The sequence below is a fragment of the Pteropus medius genome, unplaced genomic scaffold (assembly GCF_902729225.1).
Source record: "Pteropus medius unplaced genomic scaffold, Ma_sr-lr_union100, whole genome shotgun sequence".
Taxonomy (NCBI): domain Eukaryota; kingdom Metazoa; phylum Chordata; class Mammalia; order Chiroptera; family Pteropodidae; genus Pteropus; species Pteropus medius.
Window position 1 is genome coordinate 334,978 of NW_024342645.1, and position 22,992 is coordinate 357,969.

The 22,992-nt window shown below is 36.2% G+C and overlaps 1 protein-coding gene across 1 annotated transcript; it reads left to right on the top strand.

Annotated features, from left to right (window-relative positions):
* The first annotated feature begins 1,234 nt into the window (after positions 1-1,234).
* On the top strand, positions 1,235-20,728 carry ARCN1 (archain 1 coat protein complex I subunit delta). Its single transcript, XM_039866583.1, has 10 exons — positions 1,235-1,391; positions 8,882-9,145; positions 9,633-9,812; positions 9,945-10,150; positions 10,827-10,991; positions 12,553-12,718; positions 14,059-14,206; positions 14,500-14,608; positions 17,093-17,297; positions 18,747-20,728. Exons 1-10 carry the CDS (start codon positions 1,389-1,391, stop codon positions 18,834-18,836), a joined length of 1,536 nt encoding a protein of 511 aa, XP_039722517.1. The 5' UTR covers positions 1,235-1,388; the 3' UTR covers positions 18,837-20,728.
* Positions 20,729-22,992: the final 2,264 nt, after the last annotated feature.

Genomic DNA, 22,992 nt, shown 5'->3' on the forward strand with positions numbered 1-22,992 from the left:
ATTTGATTCTTGTTTCCATTATATACTGGCCTAGAACTTTGGGTAAATTTTTTAAACTTGTCATAATTTTCTTCACCTACAAAATAAACACAAACACAGCAACTGCCCCAATTCCTGTACACATTTTTAAAAAGACATAATTCGCAAGCCATAAAAATTCACCTGTTCAAAGCGAACAATTCAGCAGTTTTTAAGTTTGTTCATAGAGTTGTGTAGCCACCACGTCTATATGATTCCAGAATATTTTCATCACTCTGAAAAACAAACATCACTTCCCATTCCTCTCCTCTCCCACCTCCTTACAGCCCTATAATCTATCTGTATGGATTTGCATATTTTAGGCATTTTGTATGAATGGAATCATGTAAGATGTGGTCTTTTGTGACTAGCCTCTTTCGCTTAACAAAATATTTTCAAGGTTCATCCATGATAATGTATCAGGACTTTATCCTTTTTCTTTTTTATAACTGAGTAATACTCCATTGTATAGATGCACCACATTTTGTCATCCAGTTATTACAGACATTCAGATTGTTTCTACTTTTTGGCTATTAAAATAATGCTTTTATGAACATTAGTGTACACTTTTTTGTGTGAACATGTTTTTAATTTTCCTGGGTATATACCAGTGAGTGGAATTGTTGGATCATAGGCAACTTTAACTTATTGAGGAATTACCAAACTATTTTCCCAAGTTATTTTCCTAAGTAGCTGCAGTATTTTACATTCCTACCAGCAGTGTATGAGGGTTCTAATTTCCCTACCTTCTTACCAACATTGCTACTACAGCCATCCTAGTGGGTGTGAAGTGGTATCTAGTGATTTTGATTTACATTTCTCTAAGGACTAAGGATGTTGAGCATCTTATATATGCTTATTAGTCATTTGTATATTCTCTGGAGAAACGTCTATTTTGCTCATTTTAAAATTGGATTGTCTATTATTGAGTCGTAAGACTTCTTTATATATTCTGGATATTAGTTCCTTATGCACACAGGATTATTTCGTATATTAAATGATATAGTGGCTGTGGGAGCTTTATAAACTGCAAGAGGTGTCATAAATTAAAGGAGGGCGCTGACAAAATGTGAAGGGACAGAGCACGGAATTCCGCAGCTAGAGGGAAGCCGCATGCCTGCTGATCCAAGCCTCCTTCCAATCCTTGCATGCACAATTTCACCACTCCACGGGGCCCCGCCCTCCGCCCTTTGACCCGCGTAGTTTCCGGTTGGAGACGTGGCTCAGGGCCGCCATCTTGGCCAGAGGCAAAGCGGCAGCGGCTCCTGTCGGGGGGCAGCAGGTCCAGAGTTCCTGGTACTTCCCTTTCCCTGACCCCACCCTAGCCCCAGTGGAGCCGAGCGCGGGTGCGCCCCACTACTGCCCTCGCCATGGTAAGATCCGAGCCGAACTCCCGGGTTCGGCTTCGCTGGTCCGTTCTCCCGGCCGGTGGGCCTGGTGTTGGGGCCAGAGAAATACCTCCCCGAGGGCCTGGAGCCCGGCGCTTCCTTCGGGGCTGGGAGAACATCCTGTGCCCGACCTCTCGGGAGATCCAAGGAGCCTGACTCCAGTTCCTCTGTCGTCGCGCCCACACCCTTTCCCCTTATCCCCCAACGGGCACCCTCCTCTGCTGAGACCCAGGCCCCGGAACGGGTCGTGTTTTTGCTCTGAAAGAACCTCGTAGTGGTGTCACTTGGACCCCACGCTGATGTCCTCGACGCAGAAGTCCAGCTTGTTTATGGGCGCCTAGGCTCAGCAGGCTGGACTTCTCTCCTAGGGTTCTTACCTCTCTGTTATCAGCTTGCTTCCCATCCCCAGTTCGGTAGGCCATTAATGTTCGATATCCAAATCCATTGGCGTTCAGGACTTCTTTTGTTTGTTTTAAAGGAAGTATAGAACAGGAAGGAGTAACTTCTAACACTAATTTGTAGGCCCTAGTGTCCCTGAACTTACTTGTGTCTCTTTGAGTATACGCAGTGTATAGAGTATTGAGAAAATGAGTTGTAAAGAACACAGGCTTTCTGTCTTCGAGAAACTTACGGTTCCGGTGAAGTAAAATATGTATGTGGCGTATGATAATAAGAAGGGATTATCCTCTGGGACCTGTTAACTTGCTTTTAGATCTATTTGTATTCTCATCTGCTGTAGATTTGGGAAAAATTAATATAGATTAGGATGGGACAAAACAGTGCTTACTCCACTACATCTTGCTTTATCACCACCGTTTGTGGATATTTGTGAAGTAGGAGAAATTCTTTGGTTCTAAACGAGCAAATAATTTATTTTTTAGTGCACTTTGCTTTTCAGTCTTTTGAAGGAAGTTTTTTTTCTCTTTTTTTATCCACTTTTTGTTAGTAGATTAATTATTTGATTTAAAGCATCTTCCTACACTCTTGAGAGATGACAGTGTAATCTGGTGTTGATCATATTAAGTTCTGTTGACAAAACTTTTACATGAGAACTTGCATAGTGGGAGATTTATGCTTGGGCTTTTTAAACACAGAAAGGTTCCCCGCCGCCCCGCCCCCTCCCCCAGCTTCAGGTATATAAACTGTATCAAGCAGGTTTGTCTCATAAAACTTTAATGTTGGAGAGAAAATTTCCAAAAACCACTTTTTTTCAGTTTTACTAGGAGTTTTAGTATTTGGATAGTGATTTTTAAACTTCTTTCACTTTTACATCCTGGTTGTATTTTTAGTGCATTTTAGAACATTATAATTTTAATAGCAAAATTATATAACTCAAATATAGATAATCTTTACAAAAAGATGTGAAAAGTCTTGGAGCTTAGTACAGTAAGTCCTCAATGCCATCAATAGGGTCTGTGACTTAAAGCAAAGTGACATAAAGAAACCAGTTTTACCTAAGCTAATTAATTGATGTAAACAACAGTTCTCATGGTATCTCATCAACCTTATAGTGACATGATCTTGAGTAACGATGTTATTGAGGACTTGATATATTTTTAATTCATTGATAACCAAGGGTTGGTAAAGTTCCAGGTGTTGAGTGATAAACATAAAATACAAATTTTTGCATGTTATTTGGACACGTATAAACATACAGTTGTGTCATGTTTAAATATGCAAATATTTCTGAATTACTTGGGACTTGGCATGATCCAGATACAGATTTGTGTATTCTGGAGAACCCGTTAAATACATTCTGCTCTCATGTTTAAGACATTAAGTATTCTGTGTAATGCGTTTGGGTCCTATTCTTTTACAAAGATATCCCTGGACATTAAAAATGTCCAAATAGGGTGACATTTTGTAAGATTTTTGGATCTAAAAGTTGTTTCAAAACTTCTGAAAGTTGATTTTTTTCTCAACATTTTATTTTAAAATTTCAAACATCTAGAAAAGTTGAAAGAACACCCATATAACCGCCAGCTAGATTCTATAATTAACTTTTCACTATATTTGTTTTATCACATGTTTAATTATTCATCCATTCCTCTATACATCTTTTTTTAATGCACTTCAGAGTAAGTTGCAGATATCAGTCCATAAATGTTGATTTATGAAAAATAAATTTCCCGTGGCTTTTGTTACTGAAGTTAGTACAAAAAAACCTACTCTTCGAAGTCCTAGTAGGGAAATAAATGAACAAATGGCTTATGATGACTTTGTTTCTTAACAGTCAAGTATTATAGTCAGTTTTTTTCTTAACTTCCATTTGAATAAGCTTGATATATCTTTTTGATTGTTGTTCGAGAGGATAGCAAAGAATGAAAATTATTTTCTTGAGTTTCCATTGATTTGCCATCTATTCTTCAAATAGGAAGTTGACTGCAGAAACTGAGACTGATGTCCTTTTAGTTTTATTCTGTACAAGCTTTTGTCTTAGAGCAGGAACTTGTGATGAGCTTAAAACTCTCACTGAGTAACTTCAAGTTTTAGGTTTTGTATATAGTCTGGATTTTATTTTAATCTTCCTTCTGATTTTATCTGTAATTCATGCAAACAAGAAAGACAAAATGGTCTTCTATGCCAGGTGTAGAAACTAGCTTAATATCATGAATTATAAAGGAGAAAGTGATTACTTAATCCTGGAAGTGAGAAATACTGAAGCACTTAGGGGTTGGAGGATGCCCTCGACTTTTTTCTTGAGGAAATTGTACATATTTATACTGAATATGTTATTCTTGGACCTCTATCATGGGTGGGAATGAAAGGATGATAGGCAGCTCTCTATCTCACACACATATTTTAATTTACACACATGATTTGTTTTGGTTAGGCATTTCACCTTCTAGCAGCTTAATATTAATGTAAAATGTAGTTCCAAAATAGTTACTACTGGAGCAGTGGGTGTAAAATGGAGGTAGTATACATTTTCAGGTGCTGTAAAGTTTTCAAATGCTTAGACTTACAGAATCTTAAAGATGCAAAGGCACTTTAGATTTCATATAAACTAACCTCTAATTTCTGGATATATTAAGAAGCAGTTAAGTGACTTATTCAGGGTTATATAATTAGTGGCAGAGGAAGAACAGAAACCTAATCTTCAGGTTTCTTTTACTTGTGGAACTTTCTGATCCATGTAGTTAAATCTGGGTAGGAGAGAGTCGTTATTTAATTCAAAAACAAAGAACAGTATACTCAAATCATTGTAAGTCCTATTAGCGAAGAAAAGTTGTTTGACAAAGCTCAACTTAATGGATTTTTCTTTCTTTCTTTCTTTCTTTTTTAAACAGTCCTGGGGAGATCATCTAACTCCTGGGCCCTAGGTGGTTATATCGGTAAAACAATCAAAGGCTCCTGAAAGTTCCTTATAAGTGTAAATGTTCTTTTCTAAAAATATAAACAATAAATAAATAAAACAACTTCATGAGAATCATACGCATTTAGTCTTCCCCAAAGAAAATCAGATCAAATTACAGGAGGAAAAATGAACTTTTAGTGTGTACTATGTATATTTTTATAGTGTGTACTATATTTTAATAATTGTTTAACATCAGTAAACATTGATGTGAAAAGTTTTATTCTTTAAAGCATTGAAGAAAATGAATATTATTTAGAATAGATTAAATTTATCTTGTTTAGAGGTAACCATACATGCCAGCCATGTTAATAACTGTGTGTTCATTAACATGAATAACACAGTGAATTGAAACCTGTGTTACCTTCGCAGACCCAATGATTGTGTTGTGTGATGTCTTGGGTGTTTCAAACCTTAAAAGTCATACTTAGTGTGGGGCGCTTTGGTACTACCGAATTAAAGCCTTGTTTTGCTTGTATCTGGGTAATGGAATGAATTATTAGAGTCTGAGTTTTCCTGCTTGGGACCTACTGTTTCTTCATCTTTACATATTTGCATCCCTGGATCCATCACAGCTCAATTTAAATACTGTTTCTTCCATCAAGTCATCCCTGATCTTACCAGCTACGAGTAATCTCTTCTCTGAATTCCCATAGCACATTACTTAACACTTACCTAGTATTATAGTTATTTATGTTTGTGTCTTACCCCTATTAGGCTTTTTTTTTCCACTGAGGTATAACTGACACATAATATTAGTTTCAGGTGTACAATATAATGATTCAATATATATATAGGAAAATGATAATAAATTATAAGATTTAGTTATATATATATATATATATGTTTTATATGAAAGTTCTAGAAAACTAGTGAACCTAGTGATGATGATAAGAATTTGGATGTTGTTTCATGAATATAAGAATGGAAAGCAATTTTTCAATTAAAAATTTAGTTTTTTGTTGTTTAACACTTTTCGAATCCATATATAATATTAATACTTTTCGAAATTTTGTCTCACGTCATAAAAGTCATTTGTATAACATTAGGATGGTTGATTTTAAAAAAGATATATATAACTGACATTCAGCACATGAAATGTGACTTTTGATCCTTGGGATAATTAATATATTGAATGACCCTTTATTATTACATGCAAAAGTAGCACAGTTTGACATTGAGGATAGTGTCTACTCCACACAACTCATTTAGATATTCAACATAAAGAAATTGAGAGATCGCCTTTAATATGCAAGACCTAGCAGGATTTGAATCTGTACAACTCTTTCTAAGGTAAGTATTCCTTATTTAAAAAATATTTTTAATCGATATTATATCACACTTTAAAAATAATCAATAATTCCTTAATATCATTAACTATTCACTGTTCAGATTTTCCCAGCTGTCTTAAAATGTTTTTTATAATTGTTTGAATCAGAATTCAAGTACGATTATACATTGTAATTGGTTGACATTATATTATCTCTTAATCTATGGGCTTGCCCCCTCCATTCCTTTTTTAAAATTTAGCCATAAAATTTAGCCTTTTAAAATATACAATTTAGTAACTTTTTTAGTATATTCACAAAGTTGTGCAACCATTACCACTATCTAGACTTAGAACATTTTCATAACCCCAAAAGAAACCCCATACTCGTTAGTAACCACTCCCTTCTTCCCCTCTCTGCCTTCTGTCTCTGTGAATGTGCCTATTCTGGATATTTCATACAAATAGAGTCATATAAGATGTAAGGTTTCTTTCACTTAGCATAATATTTTCAACTTTCATGTTGTAGCATGTCCTTTACTTTTTATGGCTGAATAATATTCCATTTTAAGGCTATATCACATTTTCTTTATCTATTAATCGGTTGATGGACATTTGGGTTTTCACTTATTAGCTATTATGAATAAGGCTGCTATGAACATTCATGTGCAAGTTTTTATGTGGCAGAGCTTTCTGAGGGCTAATTTGGGGGCAAAAAAAATTATCATATGTGGCATATAAACCTTTAGTGAACCAGTACAGAGACTTAGCTGCTTGTCATTGGTAAGCTGAAACAGCAACTACATTTTTCTTTGTCTTTTTTTTGGCCAGAAATATGTACATGGTTGAAATGTGAACCCCTTACATAATAAAAATTAATGTGAAATCAAATTTCTTAAGTACATTTGGTTTTAGTTTTCTAAACAGATACTCTTGCCTGGTGATAATTTTGGGTCAGTTTCTTCTCTTTAGGGATTAGGTATTACCTTGTCCTTATTTGAAGAAATCTTTTTTTTTTCCTCACACCATTAATTTAAAGTTAAAAACATGGAATCATCGCAATGTACACTTTAAATGTCTTAGAATTTTATGTCAGTTATACCTTAATAGAACTGAATTAAAGAAATAAAATTCTATAGCTAACAAAAAAAAAGTTAAAGACATGGAATGAAGGATATCTTTTGAGAGATAAGGATCATAACTATTTTGCATTTTTCTTTTTCCGGGATCTTTTACTACCCTCAGTAAATCTTGCTTGCCTCATACCTAGGTGATGACAAAAACCTCCCAAGTAGTTGGTGATGGTAAAGATACATATCTTAAGTATAAAACTAGTTTTTAAAGATTATAAATATTTGGGGGAAAGTGACTTTTTGGACTTTTAAGCTAGCTTACTTGCCATTCTTAATCAACTGGTAACTTTTATGCTTTATACTTCTCTGTATGTCTAAAATACTTTCTGATCTTTTTTAAAGGAACTAATTTACAAAACTAAATTCTCCCTAAGCGTATTTACTTATGTTTTAGGACTATTCTATTTTTAGCTGTTTTTAATTCTGTACAACATAAATAATTCTAAGCTGGGATAATTAAAGTAAGTTTCAATGTAGAGTGGATAGAATCAGAAACACAAACAGAATTGTATTGCTCCCTTAAATCTACTTCTTTCTCAGCTTGCAGTTGTTGCTTGGGAAGTAGAGCAATTGATAGCATTATCTCTTAAGAGTTCACATGAGAAAATCTGTCCCGTGTTCACTGGAGGTAAATCAGTGGGTAAAATGAAAATCTGTTCAGCAGAGGGAAATTATTTGTGCAAGATACAGATCAAACACTTTTCCAATGTAAGTTGTTTTTACCTAGCTGTTTGGAAATAAACATGATGGTAATTATCTCCCAAATACCCTAATTACTCTAATTCTTGACGGACAAGAACATTGTGTTCTCCTTTGATTATTATAAAACTATATTGATATATTGAAACTATAAGAATATCTGAATTAACTAACTAGTTTTTCTTCAGGCTGCTTATTTGTGTAGGACAGATTTCTGTAAAGCTGAGAAGCCTGACCAGTAGAATATTTCAGTGGTTGTATCCTAGCATTGAGGCTTCATCTAAAAGGCATAGTGTTTTTGTTACTTATATTTGTGAATTCTTGGGTTCCTTCTCTGAAAAGATTGTTAAGACTGTACATAATTTTCTTACTCCCCTACTAATGGCATTTGTGGTCTTCTCATAAATGAAATGCCAGACTCTGAAAAAAAGCCGTTGGTCTTGATCGTTGCCCAGTGTCAAAACCTTTGTGAAACACTGAGTCATTAGTTTTTCATTTTACAAATTGTTTACATATCTGGATAGTGTGGGATGGGAAAGTTAATCAAAGAACAGGAGATACATTTAAACTCACTAGATTGGTTCCATGTTCTAGGTAAATATGAAAGCAAAAGTCAGGGTCTTCTTACAAACCTTTAATCTTCTGATAAGACCTCTGTTTTAGCTGTAGAAATTTCTGTTTTTCGAAAAAGTTTATTCTTTATCAGCCTGTCAATGCAGAGAGCAACCTAGTTCTGAGATACATCAATAATATATATGTAGACTTGGAAAAAACATCTATTTACTAACTTTTTCTTTAGATAATTTATTGAAAAATAGGAATAAATGCCTTCATTTTCCTCTAGTTTTATCTTATGAATTACATACTATAAAAGAAAAATGAAGTAGAGTTTAAAAGTCATTCTAATAGTCATGTCACTGAATAACTGAGTATGTCATTCAGTGGAAGATCTGAGAATGTTGCGAAAACAGATGTGAAGAAATAATTGATTAGTACTTATTTATACATATGTTCCTGGCAGGTGCTGTTGGCAGCAGCGGTCTGCACAAAAGCAGGAAAGGCTATTGTTTCTCGACAGTTTGTGGAGATGACCCGAACTCGGATTGAGGGTTTGTTAGCAGCTTTTCCAAAGCTCATGAATACTGGAAAGCAACATACATTTGTTGAAACAGAGAGTGTAAGATACGTCTACCAGCCTATGGAGAAACTGTACATGGTACTGATCACTACCAAAAACAGCAACATCTTAGAAGATCTAGAGACCCTAAGGCTCTTCTCAAGAGTGGTAAGACTCCTTCTGTAATAGGTTAAAGTTTGTTTGCTTTAAAATTTCTGTGTGAAACTATTTTTACTTAAAGCAGCTGATGCTTATCAGTTTGCATGTTCCATGTTCTCCCCACCGCCATCCCCACCCCAGCAGCTTATTGCCACAGCTCTTTATTCATTCAGCAAACATTTACTGGATGTCCTCTTAGGTCGTAAGTATCTCAGAAGAGAATATTGGAACTGCCTTTTTGTTTCCTAGTTCTTAAGCAGTTACATTAATCTGCTTTTGTGGTTCTGACACTTGTTTGGCTGAATTATTATATAATACACTTTAGATAAGACTTATTGATATAGACATACACACAAGGTAAAGTCTTGCTTAAAATAGTGTAGAAGGAGCTAAGAAAGGAATTTGGGTTTATAGAAATTTGTGTTCTTTAAAGGATAAGACTTGAAAAACATTAACTGCTGATAAATCTTTTTTTTCCATTGCTGTTCATGATTAGATCCCTGAATATTGCCGAGCCTTAGAGGAGAATGAAATATCTGAGCACTGTTTTGATTTGATTTTCGCTTTTGATGAAATTGTCGCTCTGGGATACCGGGAGAATGTTAATCTGGCACAGATCAGAACCTTCACAGAAATGGATTCTCATGAGGAGAAGGTGTTCAGAGCAGTAAGAGAGGTAAATAATTTCCTCTCTGGGACTGCGAATTTGTATGTCTTTCTTTTAGTTTTCACTGTCTGATTTTCCTGTTTTTTTTTTCTGGTATAGACTATACTCAAAGCCACATTCATATATGTTTTTTTTTAATAGACTCAAGAACGCGAAGCCAAGGCTGAGATGCGGCGTAAAGCAAAGGAATTACAACAAGCCCGAAGAGATGCAGAGAGACAGGGCAAAAAAGCACCAGGATTTGGGGGATTTGGAAGTTCCACAGTCTCTGGGGGCAGCACAGCTGCCATGATCACAGAGACCATCATTGAAACTGATAAACCCAAAGTGGCACCTGCACCAACCAGGTATAATTCAGCGTATCACCAGTAGCCCTAGAATGGCAGATGAAGGCTGTATGTGTATATCTTTGGAGTGATAACTGATTTTTAGGCAAGTCGTAGATAATGAATTACTTGATGAAGTAAAATGTAATATTGAATTTGGCTCCTTAATATGGGGATAAAAGAGAAATCTGAATGTGGTATTTTCGTGTGTATGTAAAAGAGTTCTTTTATAAATTATACCATGACCTCAACTTCCTATGAGAGTTACCTTATTTTAGGTGTGAAGAGGATGTTTAACTGTTCAAGGAACATGGATTTTTAATCTTGGTGTTCATGAATGAATTTCAGGGAGAATTTATGACTACCTGAAATTATATGTAAATGTTTGTAGACAGGTATATTTATCCAGATGGAAGATACAAAGTTGTCATCAGATCACTCATGCTTATAAAAGTATACCTTTGGTCTTTGGGTACTTGAAGCTTACATGTTAATAGTGACCCAGCTGCCAGTTTGAGCAAGGAATAGTCTAGTCGTCCACCAAATGCTAAGGCACTTGGGTTTTTCCCTTGAGGTCTTCACAATCCTCTTAAAGAACAGCTTCAGAGAAAGCTTCAGTAATGTGGGGTTATTAATTAATGTGTGGGGTTCTTTTTTAATCATGTGTACATTTTTTCTTACTGTGTATTCTGCTTAGGCCTTCAGGCCCAAGCAAAGCTTTGAAACTTGGAGCCAAAGGAAAGGAAGTCGATAACTTTGTGGACAAATTGAAATCTGAAGGTGAAACTATCATGTCCTCCAATATGGGCAAGCGTACTTCTGAAGCAACCAAAGTGCATGCTCCACTCATTAACATGGAAAGGTAAGTAGTGACCTTTTCAGTAAGAAGAGACGACACATAATGTTATTTCACTGCACCATAAATCCTTTTTATGTCTTTTAATTTTTCCAGATTTAAAAGACAGAGTATATTCTAGGCTATTAACATGAAGTCCTTTTTTACTTTAACTATGATTAGGCATTCTCAGCCATCCATTTTCAATGAGATTTAAAACTTAACCTTTTATCAGCTCTGCTGACTAAATTTAAAATAACTTGTCTTTATGTCTATTGTGTGCCTTGACTCTTAAAATGGACTCGAATTAGAGAGCTAGAGCTGGCATGTCTTTTTCTAGTTAAACTTTTAAGGAGAACTAGTCTTTAACAGAAAATTGACATATTATCTTTTGCCTTTTAAGTATTTGAACCCAGTATAGAATATTCTGATTCGTCTCTGATCTCAGGACTGTGATACTAATTGGTAACATTTTTAAGTGGTAGTTATCAAGTTCACATATTCTTGATTCACATTTCTTGTCTTGAAGCCCCTATCTTCTTCTGTTGCTGATGGTTTTGAGGGCAAATGAAAGATGGATCTAAGAGGATACCTCTATCAAGTGTACATAAAAGGAGTATTTTTTATGTTCTGTTCTGTATGAGTGAACAAGGTTACATTGGGATAAATTTCTTAGATGACTAAAGCTCTTGTGCTATTCCTAATGGTTGACTTTGACTGAAACAGAGGCTTGACACTATTTTTTAAAAATACTAGAGACCATCACATTAGAGAGAGCTTGAGACTCTTTTTTTTTTAATTTATTGATCAATTTTATTTTTTTAATTAATTTGTTTTTATGGTGACTTTGGTTAATGAAATCCAGTAAGTTTCAGCTGTACACTTTAACAGTAAGGCATATATATATTTACACTGTGTGTTCACCTCCCGTAGTTAGATTTCTTTGTCACCACATATTTGACCCCCTTCACCCTGTCTACCTTCCCCCTTCCCTCTGATCACCACTAGTCTATTTGTCCTGTTCATTTTTTTTGCTTTTAGGTTTATATCCCCCATATAAGTGGTATCATGTGATTTTCAACTTTTTCTGTCTAGCTTATTTCGCTTAGCATGATTATCTTGAGGTCCATCCATGTTGTTGCAAATGGCAGTATTTCATCTCTTCTTATGTGTTGTATATGTACCACGTTGTATGTTTGTACCACAGCTTCTTTATCCAATCATCTATCATAGGACACTTCGGTTGCTTCCATTTTGAGACTCTTTTCTAAAAAAAACTCTTGTGAAGCAAGAGTTCACAAGAGTAAATGCACGTTTATGTGTTTAAGCACTCCCCTAGTTGCTATCCAATTTTGCTATTACAAACAGTTCTTCAGTGAATAACTTACTACATTGTTTGCATGGGTGAGAATTTATCTATAGGATGAAAGGAATTGCAGAATCAAAGAATGGTATAATGCTTTAAATTCGATGCATATAGCAGGAGCACCTTAAAATAAGTTGTGGATGGCTAGTCGCTATTAAACCTTAAAGAAGGGGAGTTCTGGTTTCTACCTTTCTGAACAAATTTATTACTTTTTCTCTACAGTGTGCACATGAAGATTGAGGAAAAAATCACACTAACCTGTGGACGAGATGGTGGTTTACAGAATATGGAGTTGCATGGAATGATCATGCTTAGGATCTCAGATGATAAATTTGGCCGAATTCGTCTTCATGTTGAAAATGAAGATAAGAAAGGGGTGCAGCTACAGGTGTGTAAAGACTTTTGATAAGGGAGTATTAAGACTTGTTTGTCTACCTAGCATAGTCTTTCCCAACTATACTTCCTTATGTGAACCACAGAACACAGAAAATTATTAAAGTTGTATATCTAGTGCTAATCTAGATGCATAGGAAAGAAGTTAATTTATTACATGGATACAGTGGATGTCTTGAGGTGATAAGTCTCTTTCCCCAATTGAGAGTAATTGATAGCAGCTATGTTAAAATGGTCTTTTAATATTGGAATTGAAGGAAAGATCATTTGGAAATCTAATAAATTATTCCATACTCACTAACAAAGGTGCAAAGAGATGCTTATCTGTTACTGTTAATGCAAAGAGTAAAATAACTCATTTAGGATATTGCTTGAAATACAGTTTTTACAAAACAGTTTTTAAACTTAATAGGGAGATATTTTATTAAAACAGGTTATGATACCAAATTTACTCATTCTGCTACTGTATAAGCTATCAGTGCTTGTTTTGTTAGCTGAAGGGCAATATCTAATGGTATATTTGAAAAATGCATAAAATACTTACAAAATAAATATGTGTGTCCCACCTGCCTGGATATGTATGAGAGGTTCTTTATATTATTACAGTTCTTGTTACATTTTATTTCGAAGATTGATTTTATATCTCTTGTCACAAGAACAAAGCCCTTTCAAGGAAAATTGTGTTTTTGTTTACTCCAACTTTCCCCCCATAATCAGTACAAAGTTGTCCTTAGGAAGCAGTGCTTATATTATTTGACAGCAGCTTTGCTAACTCTTAAAGTGTATGTATGTTACTATCCAAAAGTTACATCTTTTCCTTTTTTCCTCCTAATATGTAACTTCTTTTTAAGAGATTAGTCCATTTTACTTGGCCTGAGTTTGTACAACTTTAGCACTCTGGGCAGAATTGCAACTAAACTTTCCACAGAGCTTTTCCCTCCTGCCTCTTCAGTGTAAGACCAGGACTACCATCTGACCCTAGTCTTCTGCTTGGCAAGCTTGTCCCCGACCATAATGCTGCTGCTCCCTGTGAAGTATTTTTGGAAAGAACTTGGTTAAAGGTCTTTAACTTCTTCAATTACAAAATTAACTCATTCAGTTATGAACAAAATGGCTTACAGTTGAAATCACTTTTTTTTTTTTTACTATTTTTTAAATGTCTTGAGTATTAAAAGTCTTTAAAGAAGGGAAATCTTTCTTCAAAATAAAAAAGAATTGGAATTTTGTAGGTACCTCGATTGAGATGTTTTGATTATGGGCCTTAGAAGACTAGAGGGAATTTATTTCCTGTCTTGTCATGTCAGCCTTAGAAGTTTTCTTTCTCTTTCATTTCAGACCCATCCAAATGTGGATAAAAAACTTTTCACTGCAGAATCTCTAATTGGCCTGAAGAATCCAGAGAAGTCATTTCCAGTCAACAGTGACGTAGGGGTGCTAAAGTGGAGACTACAAACCACAGAGGAATCTTTTATTCCACTGACAAGTAAGTGGCTCTGGCCTGTCCCACTAAGCTAGTCTGCATTGAGAACTAGAAATAGACCTGGCTTAAACCCTCTTCATTGTCATAGCAAAATTCTTCTTGACAAAATGAGCTCCTACTGCATTTTGTGTATTTTAATCATTAGTTTTAATTTTTAATAGCTTTAATGTTGAAACTGTTGTTTTTAATAGTTTACATTAGTATGTTTAAGGCCCACAGCTGTCAGCTTTGATTTGCCATCTTAACTTTACTCTTTTTCTAATTTTCTAGTATGCTTGCTTTGCTTTTCTCCTCAGTTAATTGCTGGCCCTCAGAGAGTGGAAATGGCTGTGATGTCAACATAGAATACGAGCTACAAGAAGATAATTTAGAACTGAATGATGTGGTTATTACCATCCCACTCCCGTAAGTGGTGTTCCCCACATAATCATTTTTTCTGTATTGGGTTTATAGAATTAGTCTTTTGGAACTTGTTTTGGAAGCAGCACTTAGCTGGTTATCTATTCTAAGATATTCGCATCTTTAAAGGCCATTTGTGAAAGAAGCCAGATACAAAAGGCTAAATTACTATGTGATTCCACTTGTATGACATTCTGAAAAGGTAACACTTTTAGAACAAAAATCTGGAAGAAGACATTTGACTATAGAAGGACACAAGGGAACTTTTGGGGAAAACGGAAATGTTCTGTGACTTTGATTGTGACAGTACTTACATGATTGCATACATTTGTCAAAATGCATTGAGCTGTACACTTTAAAAGGAGTGAAGTTTACTGACTTTAAAACCGAACCAGCCAGTTGTAGTTCTAGAGCGATTTTCAGATGTTGGTCCTTAGTTTGTTCATGTAGTAATGAAGATTTCCAGAAGAAGGAGCCACTTCTCAAACTTTCTGTTGTGTTTTGCATCTGTTAAAGAAATTGATTCTGTCAGACTGGAGCTTCTTTTTCATTTTGCTATCAAAACTTTCAGCTAAAGATGAGAGTATGTTTTCAAGGGAACTATGGATTCTTGCTGAAACACGATATCTACATTACTTTCAGTAAATGTATTGAGGTATGATTAACATGCAATACACTACACGTATTTAAATTGTACAGTTTGGATGGGAGACCACCTAGAAAGACCAGGTGCTATAGGTATAAAAAATAAAAAAATAAAGGATCATAAGCTGACAAGGTCCTTACAATCTGTGAGGTCAACCAAGGGTTGCCTCGCCTTTAAATTGTACAGTTTGCTTTGACATGTATATACCTCTGAAACCATAACCACAGTTAAGATAACAAAAATGTCCATCACCCCCAGAAGTTTAGGTCAAATAACTTTTTGTTGTGTGTTAAATGGCCTACTTTCTCAGATCCTCTGGAAATGCTCTACCTTAAGGTTATCTCCTCACTAGCATTTCCAGTGAGTGTGTACTATTATTACTTTACCAGTGAATCCCAGCTCCTCTCTTCTGCCTCTCAGCACCCCACCCCAACTCATGAACACCTAGTTAAGTGTATTCTTAGTATATCTTTATTATATTGCTTAGTTATTGTTGCAGAGAAAATGGTACTAATTTATAGTTTTGTTCCCTTTTTGATTATTCAGGCCTTCACATGGGCAGATCTGGTTTTAGTCATTTCCGTTTTTAAAAATATACTTTATTACCAGTATCTCCTTTAATGGGGTAACCAGTTTATTCTTCACAGCTCGGTTATTGTTTCAGAACAGTAGATGACTGCTTTGAACCGTTGTAGGTCTTGGGCATTGATAACAGGTATAGGTTTTATTTTGTCAAGATTTATTTTTTTAGACTATTTTTAGTATGCCACAATTTTTAGGCCTTTCCATCTACCCTATAATTGTGGTTTTGGTGGCTTCCTGTGTCTTAGTTCAATTTTGCAGTAGTCTCCAGAAGAGACCCTTCGGCAACATTTTACCCTATTGTCTAGAACTGATCATATTAGTAATCAGAATCAGAATTGGAACAGAGCAAAGAGAAGAACATATATACACTAGGACCATAAAATTGATAGGGAAGAGTTAGTTGCGTTATAACACCCTTAAAAGTTTTCTTTGTCTCCATTATTTACCCTGCCCCTAATATAAGCATTGAATGTCACTGGCAAGTTAAACAATGATAAATTTAGAATATGTAGGAGTAGGTAACACTGCCTGTCAGCCATGTGTGGGGACGCAAAGTACATTCTAACTAGTTCTTTAGCAGATTACGGACAACTGTGTCTGTGTGTCTTTCTTCCATCGTGTTCACATTTTGTCAGGGAGTAATTGTGCTTTCACTTATCAAACATAAGTCCACTTCCTGGATTGTTAGTCAAATCCACTGGCATCAACTACAGTAAGTTTTGAAACATTCTTAAATCTTTTGAAAACATCCTCTCAAAGGCCTAAATTTACTCCAGTCTGAATAACCACATAATGGTGTTTAAAGTTTCCCCCCTCCCACACACACACACTATTATCAACTTGCTTTTTCCCCCACTGTCACCTATAAAGAGAGAGCTACATTATATTAAAATTCCTTCTTGACATAGCAACAAACCAGTGGTGCAGGATTTTTAGAAATATATCCCACTTCACACATTTGTCAGTCTCAGTCCCCTCCTAGCTCCAGATCTAGTCCACATGTTGGAGCAGCCCATGGGCATTTCTGCCAGTTAACATATGGTTGTTTATATATCTGTGTTTACAAAGGAAATGAATAAGACCTTTAGCCAAGGTGCTAGGATTTTGATCCTTAAAGTTATTAGGGAGCCTAATTTTTTCTTAGACTGTATAAAAGTGGGCAGAACTTGAGGAGCATAATCATACTTGGGGCTGGTTTTCCTTGGCAGAGTTCTTCCAGTTCTGTACAACTAACTTGACATGGATATTTCTCATGACAGATCTGGTGTTGGAGCACCAGTGATTGGTGAGATCGATGGCGAGTATCGACATGACAGTCGGCGAAATACTTTGGAGTGGTGCCTGCCAGTGATTGATGCCAAAAATAAGAGTGGCAGCCTCGAGTTCAGCATTGCTGGGCAGCCCAATGATTTCTTTCCTGTTCAAGTCTCCTTCATCTCCAAAAAAAATTACTGTAACATACAGGTACTTCATTTTAATAGAGAGCCTATATGGGGAAAGCATTAAGACAGATGCCAGATAGGCAGCATGGCTTCATGGTCAGAACAAAAAAAAAAAAACAAAAGGTAGTGTCCCCTCCCATTTGCATTGCCTACTTGTTGTATGATCTTGGTCAAATTTCTTACCTTCTTTACCTTAGTTTTCATCTTTAGATCAGACAAAGTAAAGACATTGAGTATGAATTTGTATAAAAGTACTTAAAGATTGTGCAAGATTTATATCTCTTAGTAGCCTGTTTTTTTAATAATCTCATATATTTTAAAATCCATATGCCAAAACACTGAACACATGGTTTTGTAATGCCTTTTGTAATGTCACTTGGTTTGAACCTAAGGAATGAAAGGAAGTGTTTTATTTGAAAGATAAAATTACTATCCCAAAAAACTGATTCTAATACAGATGGATACCATTTGGGGATTATTTATGTCACAGCTCCCCTTCATTAATACAGATAATCATGAGACAAATCTATCATAAAGCAATAGAAATTTGTGAACTGTTCTTTAAGGTCATTATTCTAACTTATTCTTTCTCCACTTTGTGAAATTGCATTACAAGGACCCAGTTTATATTGTTGTCTTCTTCTCTGACTCATTGATTTGCTTATTACTCTGGCACTGTCTTATCCTCCCAGATGGTTTCTGTCTCTCCTGTAAGCACTTGGGAAGTTATAATTTCCTCAGTTGGATGATTCCAAAGAGCAGTGTGTTCTTGTATCCGATTTCCCCCTCCCTCCCCTCTCAGTTATTAGCATAACCCCATCAGTATTGAGAGCACATTGTTGAACCCAAGACATGGGATAGAAATGAGTACATTTTCCTGTTTGAGACTATTCAAGGAGTAGGACAGTATAATTGCTCTATCAAAACCTCATTAGAAAATATGAATTAATGGTTCAAGTATTGGTGTTGGTACCATTACAGGTACCATTGTTACAGGTAATTCATTAGACTTTTTTATTATTAAAAAGACAAGATCTCATTAGAAGGACCCAGCCATATCTAGAAAATAAGTATGATAGAGCAGCTTATTTAGACTTTGATTGCAAATCAAACAAATAACGTTGATAAGTTAAAATATTGCATTTTGGGTCAAAATGTTAATTGATCGTCCTGGTAGAATGTCCGTGAACTTCATCGGTTTTATAGGGCAGGGCCTGGGCAGTGGCCACTCATTTGGACTTTTTACTTAATACCACTCTACATCTCATCCCAACAGTTTTCTTTTCTATGTAGAAAGCTGGTTAATCATGGGGAAGAGTGATGCTGTAAGCTATAATAATGAATTGAACTTTTTTTTAGCATTTCTGAGTTTTTTAATACTGCTTTTAGGAATTTTGATCTGTCATGCACTGAAAATTTAGTCAACACCTCAGAGATTCGTTTTGCTTTACCTTACTCTTTGTTTTCCTAGGTAACCAAAGTGACCCAAGTAGATGGGAACAGCCCTGTAAGGTTTTCCACAGAGACCACTTTCCTAGTGGATAAGTATGAAATCCTGTAATACCAAGACCAGGGAACCGAAAAGGAAAACTTCCAAATTAATAAAGAAGAAGCCACAGTGGCTGAAGAGTTTTCCAAATCTACAAGCCATTGGAGACCTTTTATTTCTGATATAATGCACGATTCTCGGCGCTCAAGGACCCTCAACTCACCCTCAGTGTTTCAGTGTCACAGAGACATTCTTTGGCAAAGAAATGACACAAACATAAAGGGAAAGGTTCCTGATTTCTTTGGCAGATTTTACTGGCCAGCAGGAAAGCAAGCTCTCTAGAGAATGATGCCCCCAGTTAAACACCTTCTCTGGCTTCACCTACGGTGTTCCTTTATTTTAATCCCTAAATATAGTTATATTTTATACTTTGTTTTTTTAAAGTTTTCTCTGCAGAGGATATTAATCTTTCGTACTACTTTTCTTTACCTTTAGTTTTTTTTCTTTCTTTACATTTAATCAAGCACTTGGATCATCTCTATATAAGCGGTGTATTTGTTTGGTATTCTAGAACAAATTGATCTAATCCATTCTTGATTTTCTTTTTTGGACTATACAGGTGAACTGCTTAAGTTCTATTGGGTCTAGGAGTTGAAAGATAAGGATGTCTCATGTCCTTTTCCTATATCCATTCATCTCTTCCGTCCTTTGCCAGGTTGTTTTTCTTTCAGGCCTGCTCCTCCATTTTTGAACAATACTATGAATCCCACTTGTGTCAATATCAAAGACAGCTGAGAAATAGCTTTCAAATGGCACAGCCCCCACTTAAAGATATCTGGAAGGAGAATGATTATGTCCAGTTAGGGATTTCTCATTCACAAGTAATCATGTCTGCTGCTGGTGCTACCAGGCTTCTAGTTCTTCACATTTGGGGTACTTCAGCTAAAACATAATAGCTCACAGTCTGTAATCCATTCACGTTCCTCTGATTCACCACCTCCTTCTTTCTGGCTATTGTTTATGTCACCAGTCTTTTTTTTTTTTTTCCTAGCAGAGACGAGGTTATGATTTTGGAGGCTATAGGTTCAGTGAGTTGTTGTGCCAATCCTATTGGCCCTGTGCTATTAGAGAGACTCCATTTCCACCACCAAGTTTTTAGCATTTCAAGAGGCAGATAATTACATTGGGATGTGTTAGATTGCTGCTATGTACTCCCATTTCTTTCTAGCCTGCCTAGCATTTTTTTACCAGCCTATCTATCTCTTTCTGAAATCCTTCCTTTTCCTCCCCTAAGGCTTTTCTATTGCGTGTCATCGTGTAGTGATTGTTTCTTAGCCCCATCTCCGTTACTTTTTCAGTGGAGAAGAATATATCAGCCAGCCCAGCATTGGCTTTTAACCCAGTATTGCCTCGGTGAGGTAGGCGGAGTTGCTGCCAGGCTGCAGCCACAAAGCAGGAGGAAGAGGTGGATGACTGTAGATGAATTCTGCACTTCAGTGCGAGTACCACTCCCACTCTGAACAACATTGGCCTTCCCCATGAAGAGTGTGCTGTACTTGAAGCAAAGCAGTCACACACAAATGGCCATGGATAGAATTGTTTGCCAAAGAAATTTCTGGCCTTTCCTTTTCCCTTAACTGCATCAGGGAAAAACCTTTATCTCTCTCTAGCTTGGTTTCCACATGAGGTTTTTTGAGGAAGGGAACTGGGACAAGAAATCTGTCATGTAGTTAAATAGGCAAGAAATCTTATTAATTCAGTTTTGTTTGAGAGTTGCTTGTCCATATGATTTTTTAAAAGTCAAGTCTAGTTTCACAAAAACTTTTTTTTCTGAAATTACTTTTGGGGTAATATTTAAAATGAGAGACGTTTTGTAACCCTGTAAAATACATAGGGAATATAACATTCCACTGTACACAAAGAAGTCAAATTCTTTAATCAAATAAAGAGTATTATAAAATGAATGCTTATTAGACTCTTGACTGTCTCATACTTTGTTGTCTCCTTGCTGATTCAGGATAATGTAATGGGATCTCAGTTCAAAAATTAATGATATGTATTTTTTAAGAGAAAATAATCTCGAGTACTCATTGCCATTTCCCCTATTACATGTATTGTGCTTCCTTCTGTATTTTTCTACATTCAAACATACACATACACGTGTTTATGACAGCTTTTGAATTTAATGCTACTTAATTTGTCAGGGGCAGTTGTAGAATTAGAAAACTGAGGCTTCATCTTCAAATAACAATGGTTTGTGATATATTAGAGCATTTGCTTCCCCATTAGATAAACAGTGGTAAGCTATCTAGGGATGAGTGATGAATACCTTGGGAGTTGTTAATTCCCTCAGAAAAGGCTTCTTCCTCACTTTTTATTTAACTTGAAAACTATTGAGCATCAACAAATTAGAAGGCAAATCTAATGAATAAGCATCTGGGAATTAAGTATTTTAATGGTGAAAGCCAAGTGTTTGAGGGTTTTTTTCTTAAGAGAAATAGAAAGTAGCTGGTGTAATGTTGCTGAACTGTGACTTGGCTCTCTGAAACTGTAACCTTAATCCAATGAAATGCACACCAAAACCATGCCACACACTCTGGCAGCTAATCCTTCCATAGCATCGAGTGGACTTTTCGTTGGCCTTTTGTGAAGGAGACTAACAATAAGATCTGACAAAGTATTCTGTGGTTCCTGCTATGGTTTAATTCCACATAGAGGAGGCAGTGAGCACACCTCTGTGGTCAGGAGTTCTTTTTTTAAAAAATCTGTTGTTTCAAACCCAAAATTACCTATGCATCTCTGACGGGAAACTTTGTCCTCCAATTAATTTAAAATTGTTCACACTGGGTCATACCCGAGAGATTTCCATGATTACCTTTCTTAAAAGTTAACATCTGGTAGGGCTCATTGGAGAAAGATAGGAGAAAAATAGAAAAAGTCCCCATCAAAAAGATTATAAAGTCTAACCAGAAGCAATGGCTGTACCGTCTTACAAAGCCTCTTTTTGAAAGGTAGAGAAGTGTTAACAACTAGTGATAACATGGGTCTCAGTAAAGATGTGGCTTCTGTCTTGTAAGCTTTAAAGGAATCTCAAAATCAAAACCTCAGAATCGACCCCTTTGCATCTCGTTGCAACTATTCTCTCCCTCCATTCCCTCTTCTTGCCTGCTTTAGTAAACAATTGCAGCCGTAGAGCTGCTTTGAGTCTCCAAGAATAGAAGATCCATAAGAAAGTTGGTTGCTATGCATTGCTCTCACCCAATGGCAGATGGCATCTCTACAAGTGTCAGTCTCATTTTACCCTGGGGAGTTAGTAATTGATGTGCAGGTAAGCCTTTAGGAAAATGATATTAGACTACCTTTCTAAGTGAAGCTGTTGCCCCTTTCAAATACAAGAGGTCAAGCAAACAGTTTTTACAAGCTTGAGTCACTTCTTACTACCCCCAACCCCCATCAAAAATAGGTTTTTGCCTTGCTGTTCATAGGGGCTAAGTGGTTATTTAGGGCTTGATTCAATTCTGGAGAGTTTCCACATTTACACTGTATGATCAGGTTGATTAACAGAGGGGCTATGTGAAAAAGGCATTACAAATTCAAGACAGAACTGGAAATAGGTCTTGTTTCCCATTCTTTTTCCCAAATAAATGCTTGTTCATTTCAGCTTATAGGAAGGCCTGAACCATGGAGGTTGACAAGATCAGTCTTCTGTCTTACTCAAATTTCCACTCAGTTTGGATTTAGCTTAACTTTGGAAGTGTGGATTGGGCAATTTCAAAGACAAGCTGAGAAGAGTTTCTGCTGCTTTGCAGCTGCTGAAGAAAGGTTTGAACTTTTTCCACAAGTTGGATGCAGTAAGGAGTTACTTGGCAACATTGCTGCCACCACACCTACACTAATGATGCCAGAGATCAGGATCCGAAGAGGCCAGAATAGTTTTCTGGGATAGGGTGTGGATCTATAGGAATTACTTGCTGTAATGAGCAATAATCACCTCTCTGGAGCTGGAGAGGCTACCATTTGAAAGGAGGGACAGAGGTGGGAAATGTGCCTAGACAAAAGCTGACATAGCCAGTGCAGAGGACCTAAAAAAATCCACTCTTCTTCCACACCCAGCCTTTGCCCTCCCCCTGCTTCCACTTCGGAAAGTCTGAAGCATGCTTGGAAAGCTGTTTTCTGCTTTCTTCTCTTCCTCCCCCTTTCCTGAGCTTCCAGCTGCTCGACCTCTTGC

Coding starts and splice junctions, on each gene's coding strand:
- ARCN1 (XM_039866583.1), top strand. Junction 9,146..9,632: donor TAAGGCTCTTCTCAAGAGTG/GTAAGACTCCTT, acceptor GTTCATGATTAG/ATCCCTGAATATTGCCGAGC. Junction 9,813..9,944: donor TGTTCAGAGCAGTAAGAGAG/GTAAATAATTTC, acceptor TTTTTTTAATAG/ACTCAAGAACGCGAAGCCAA.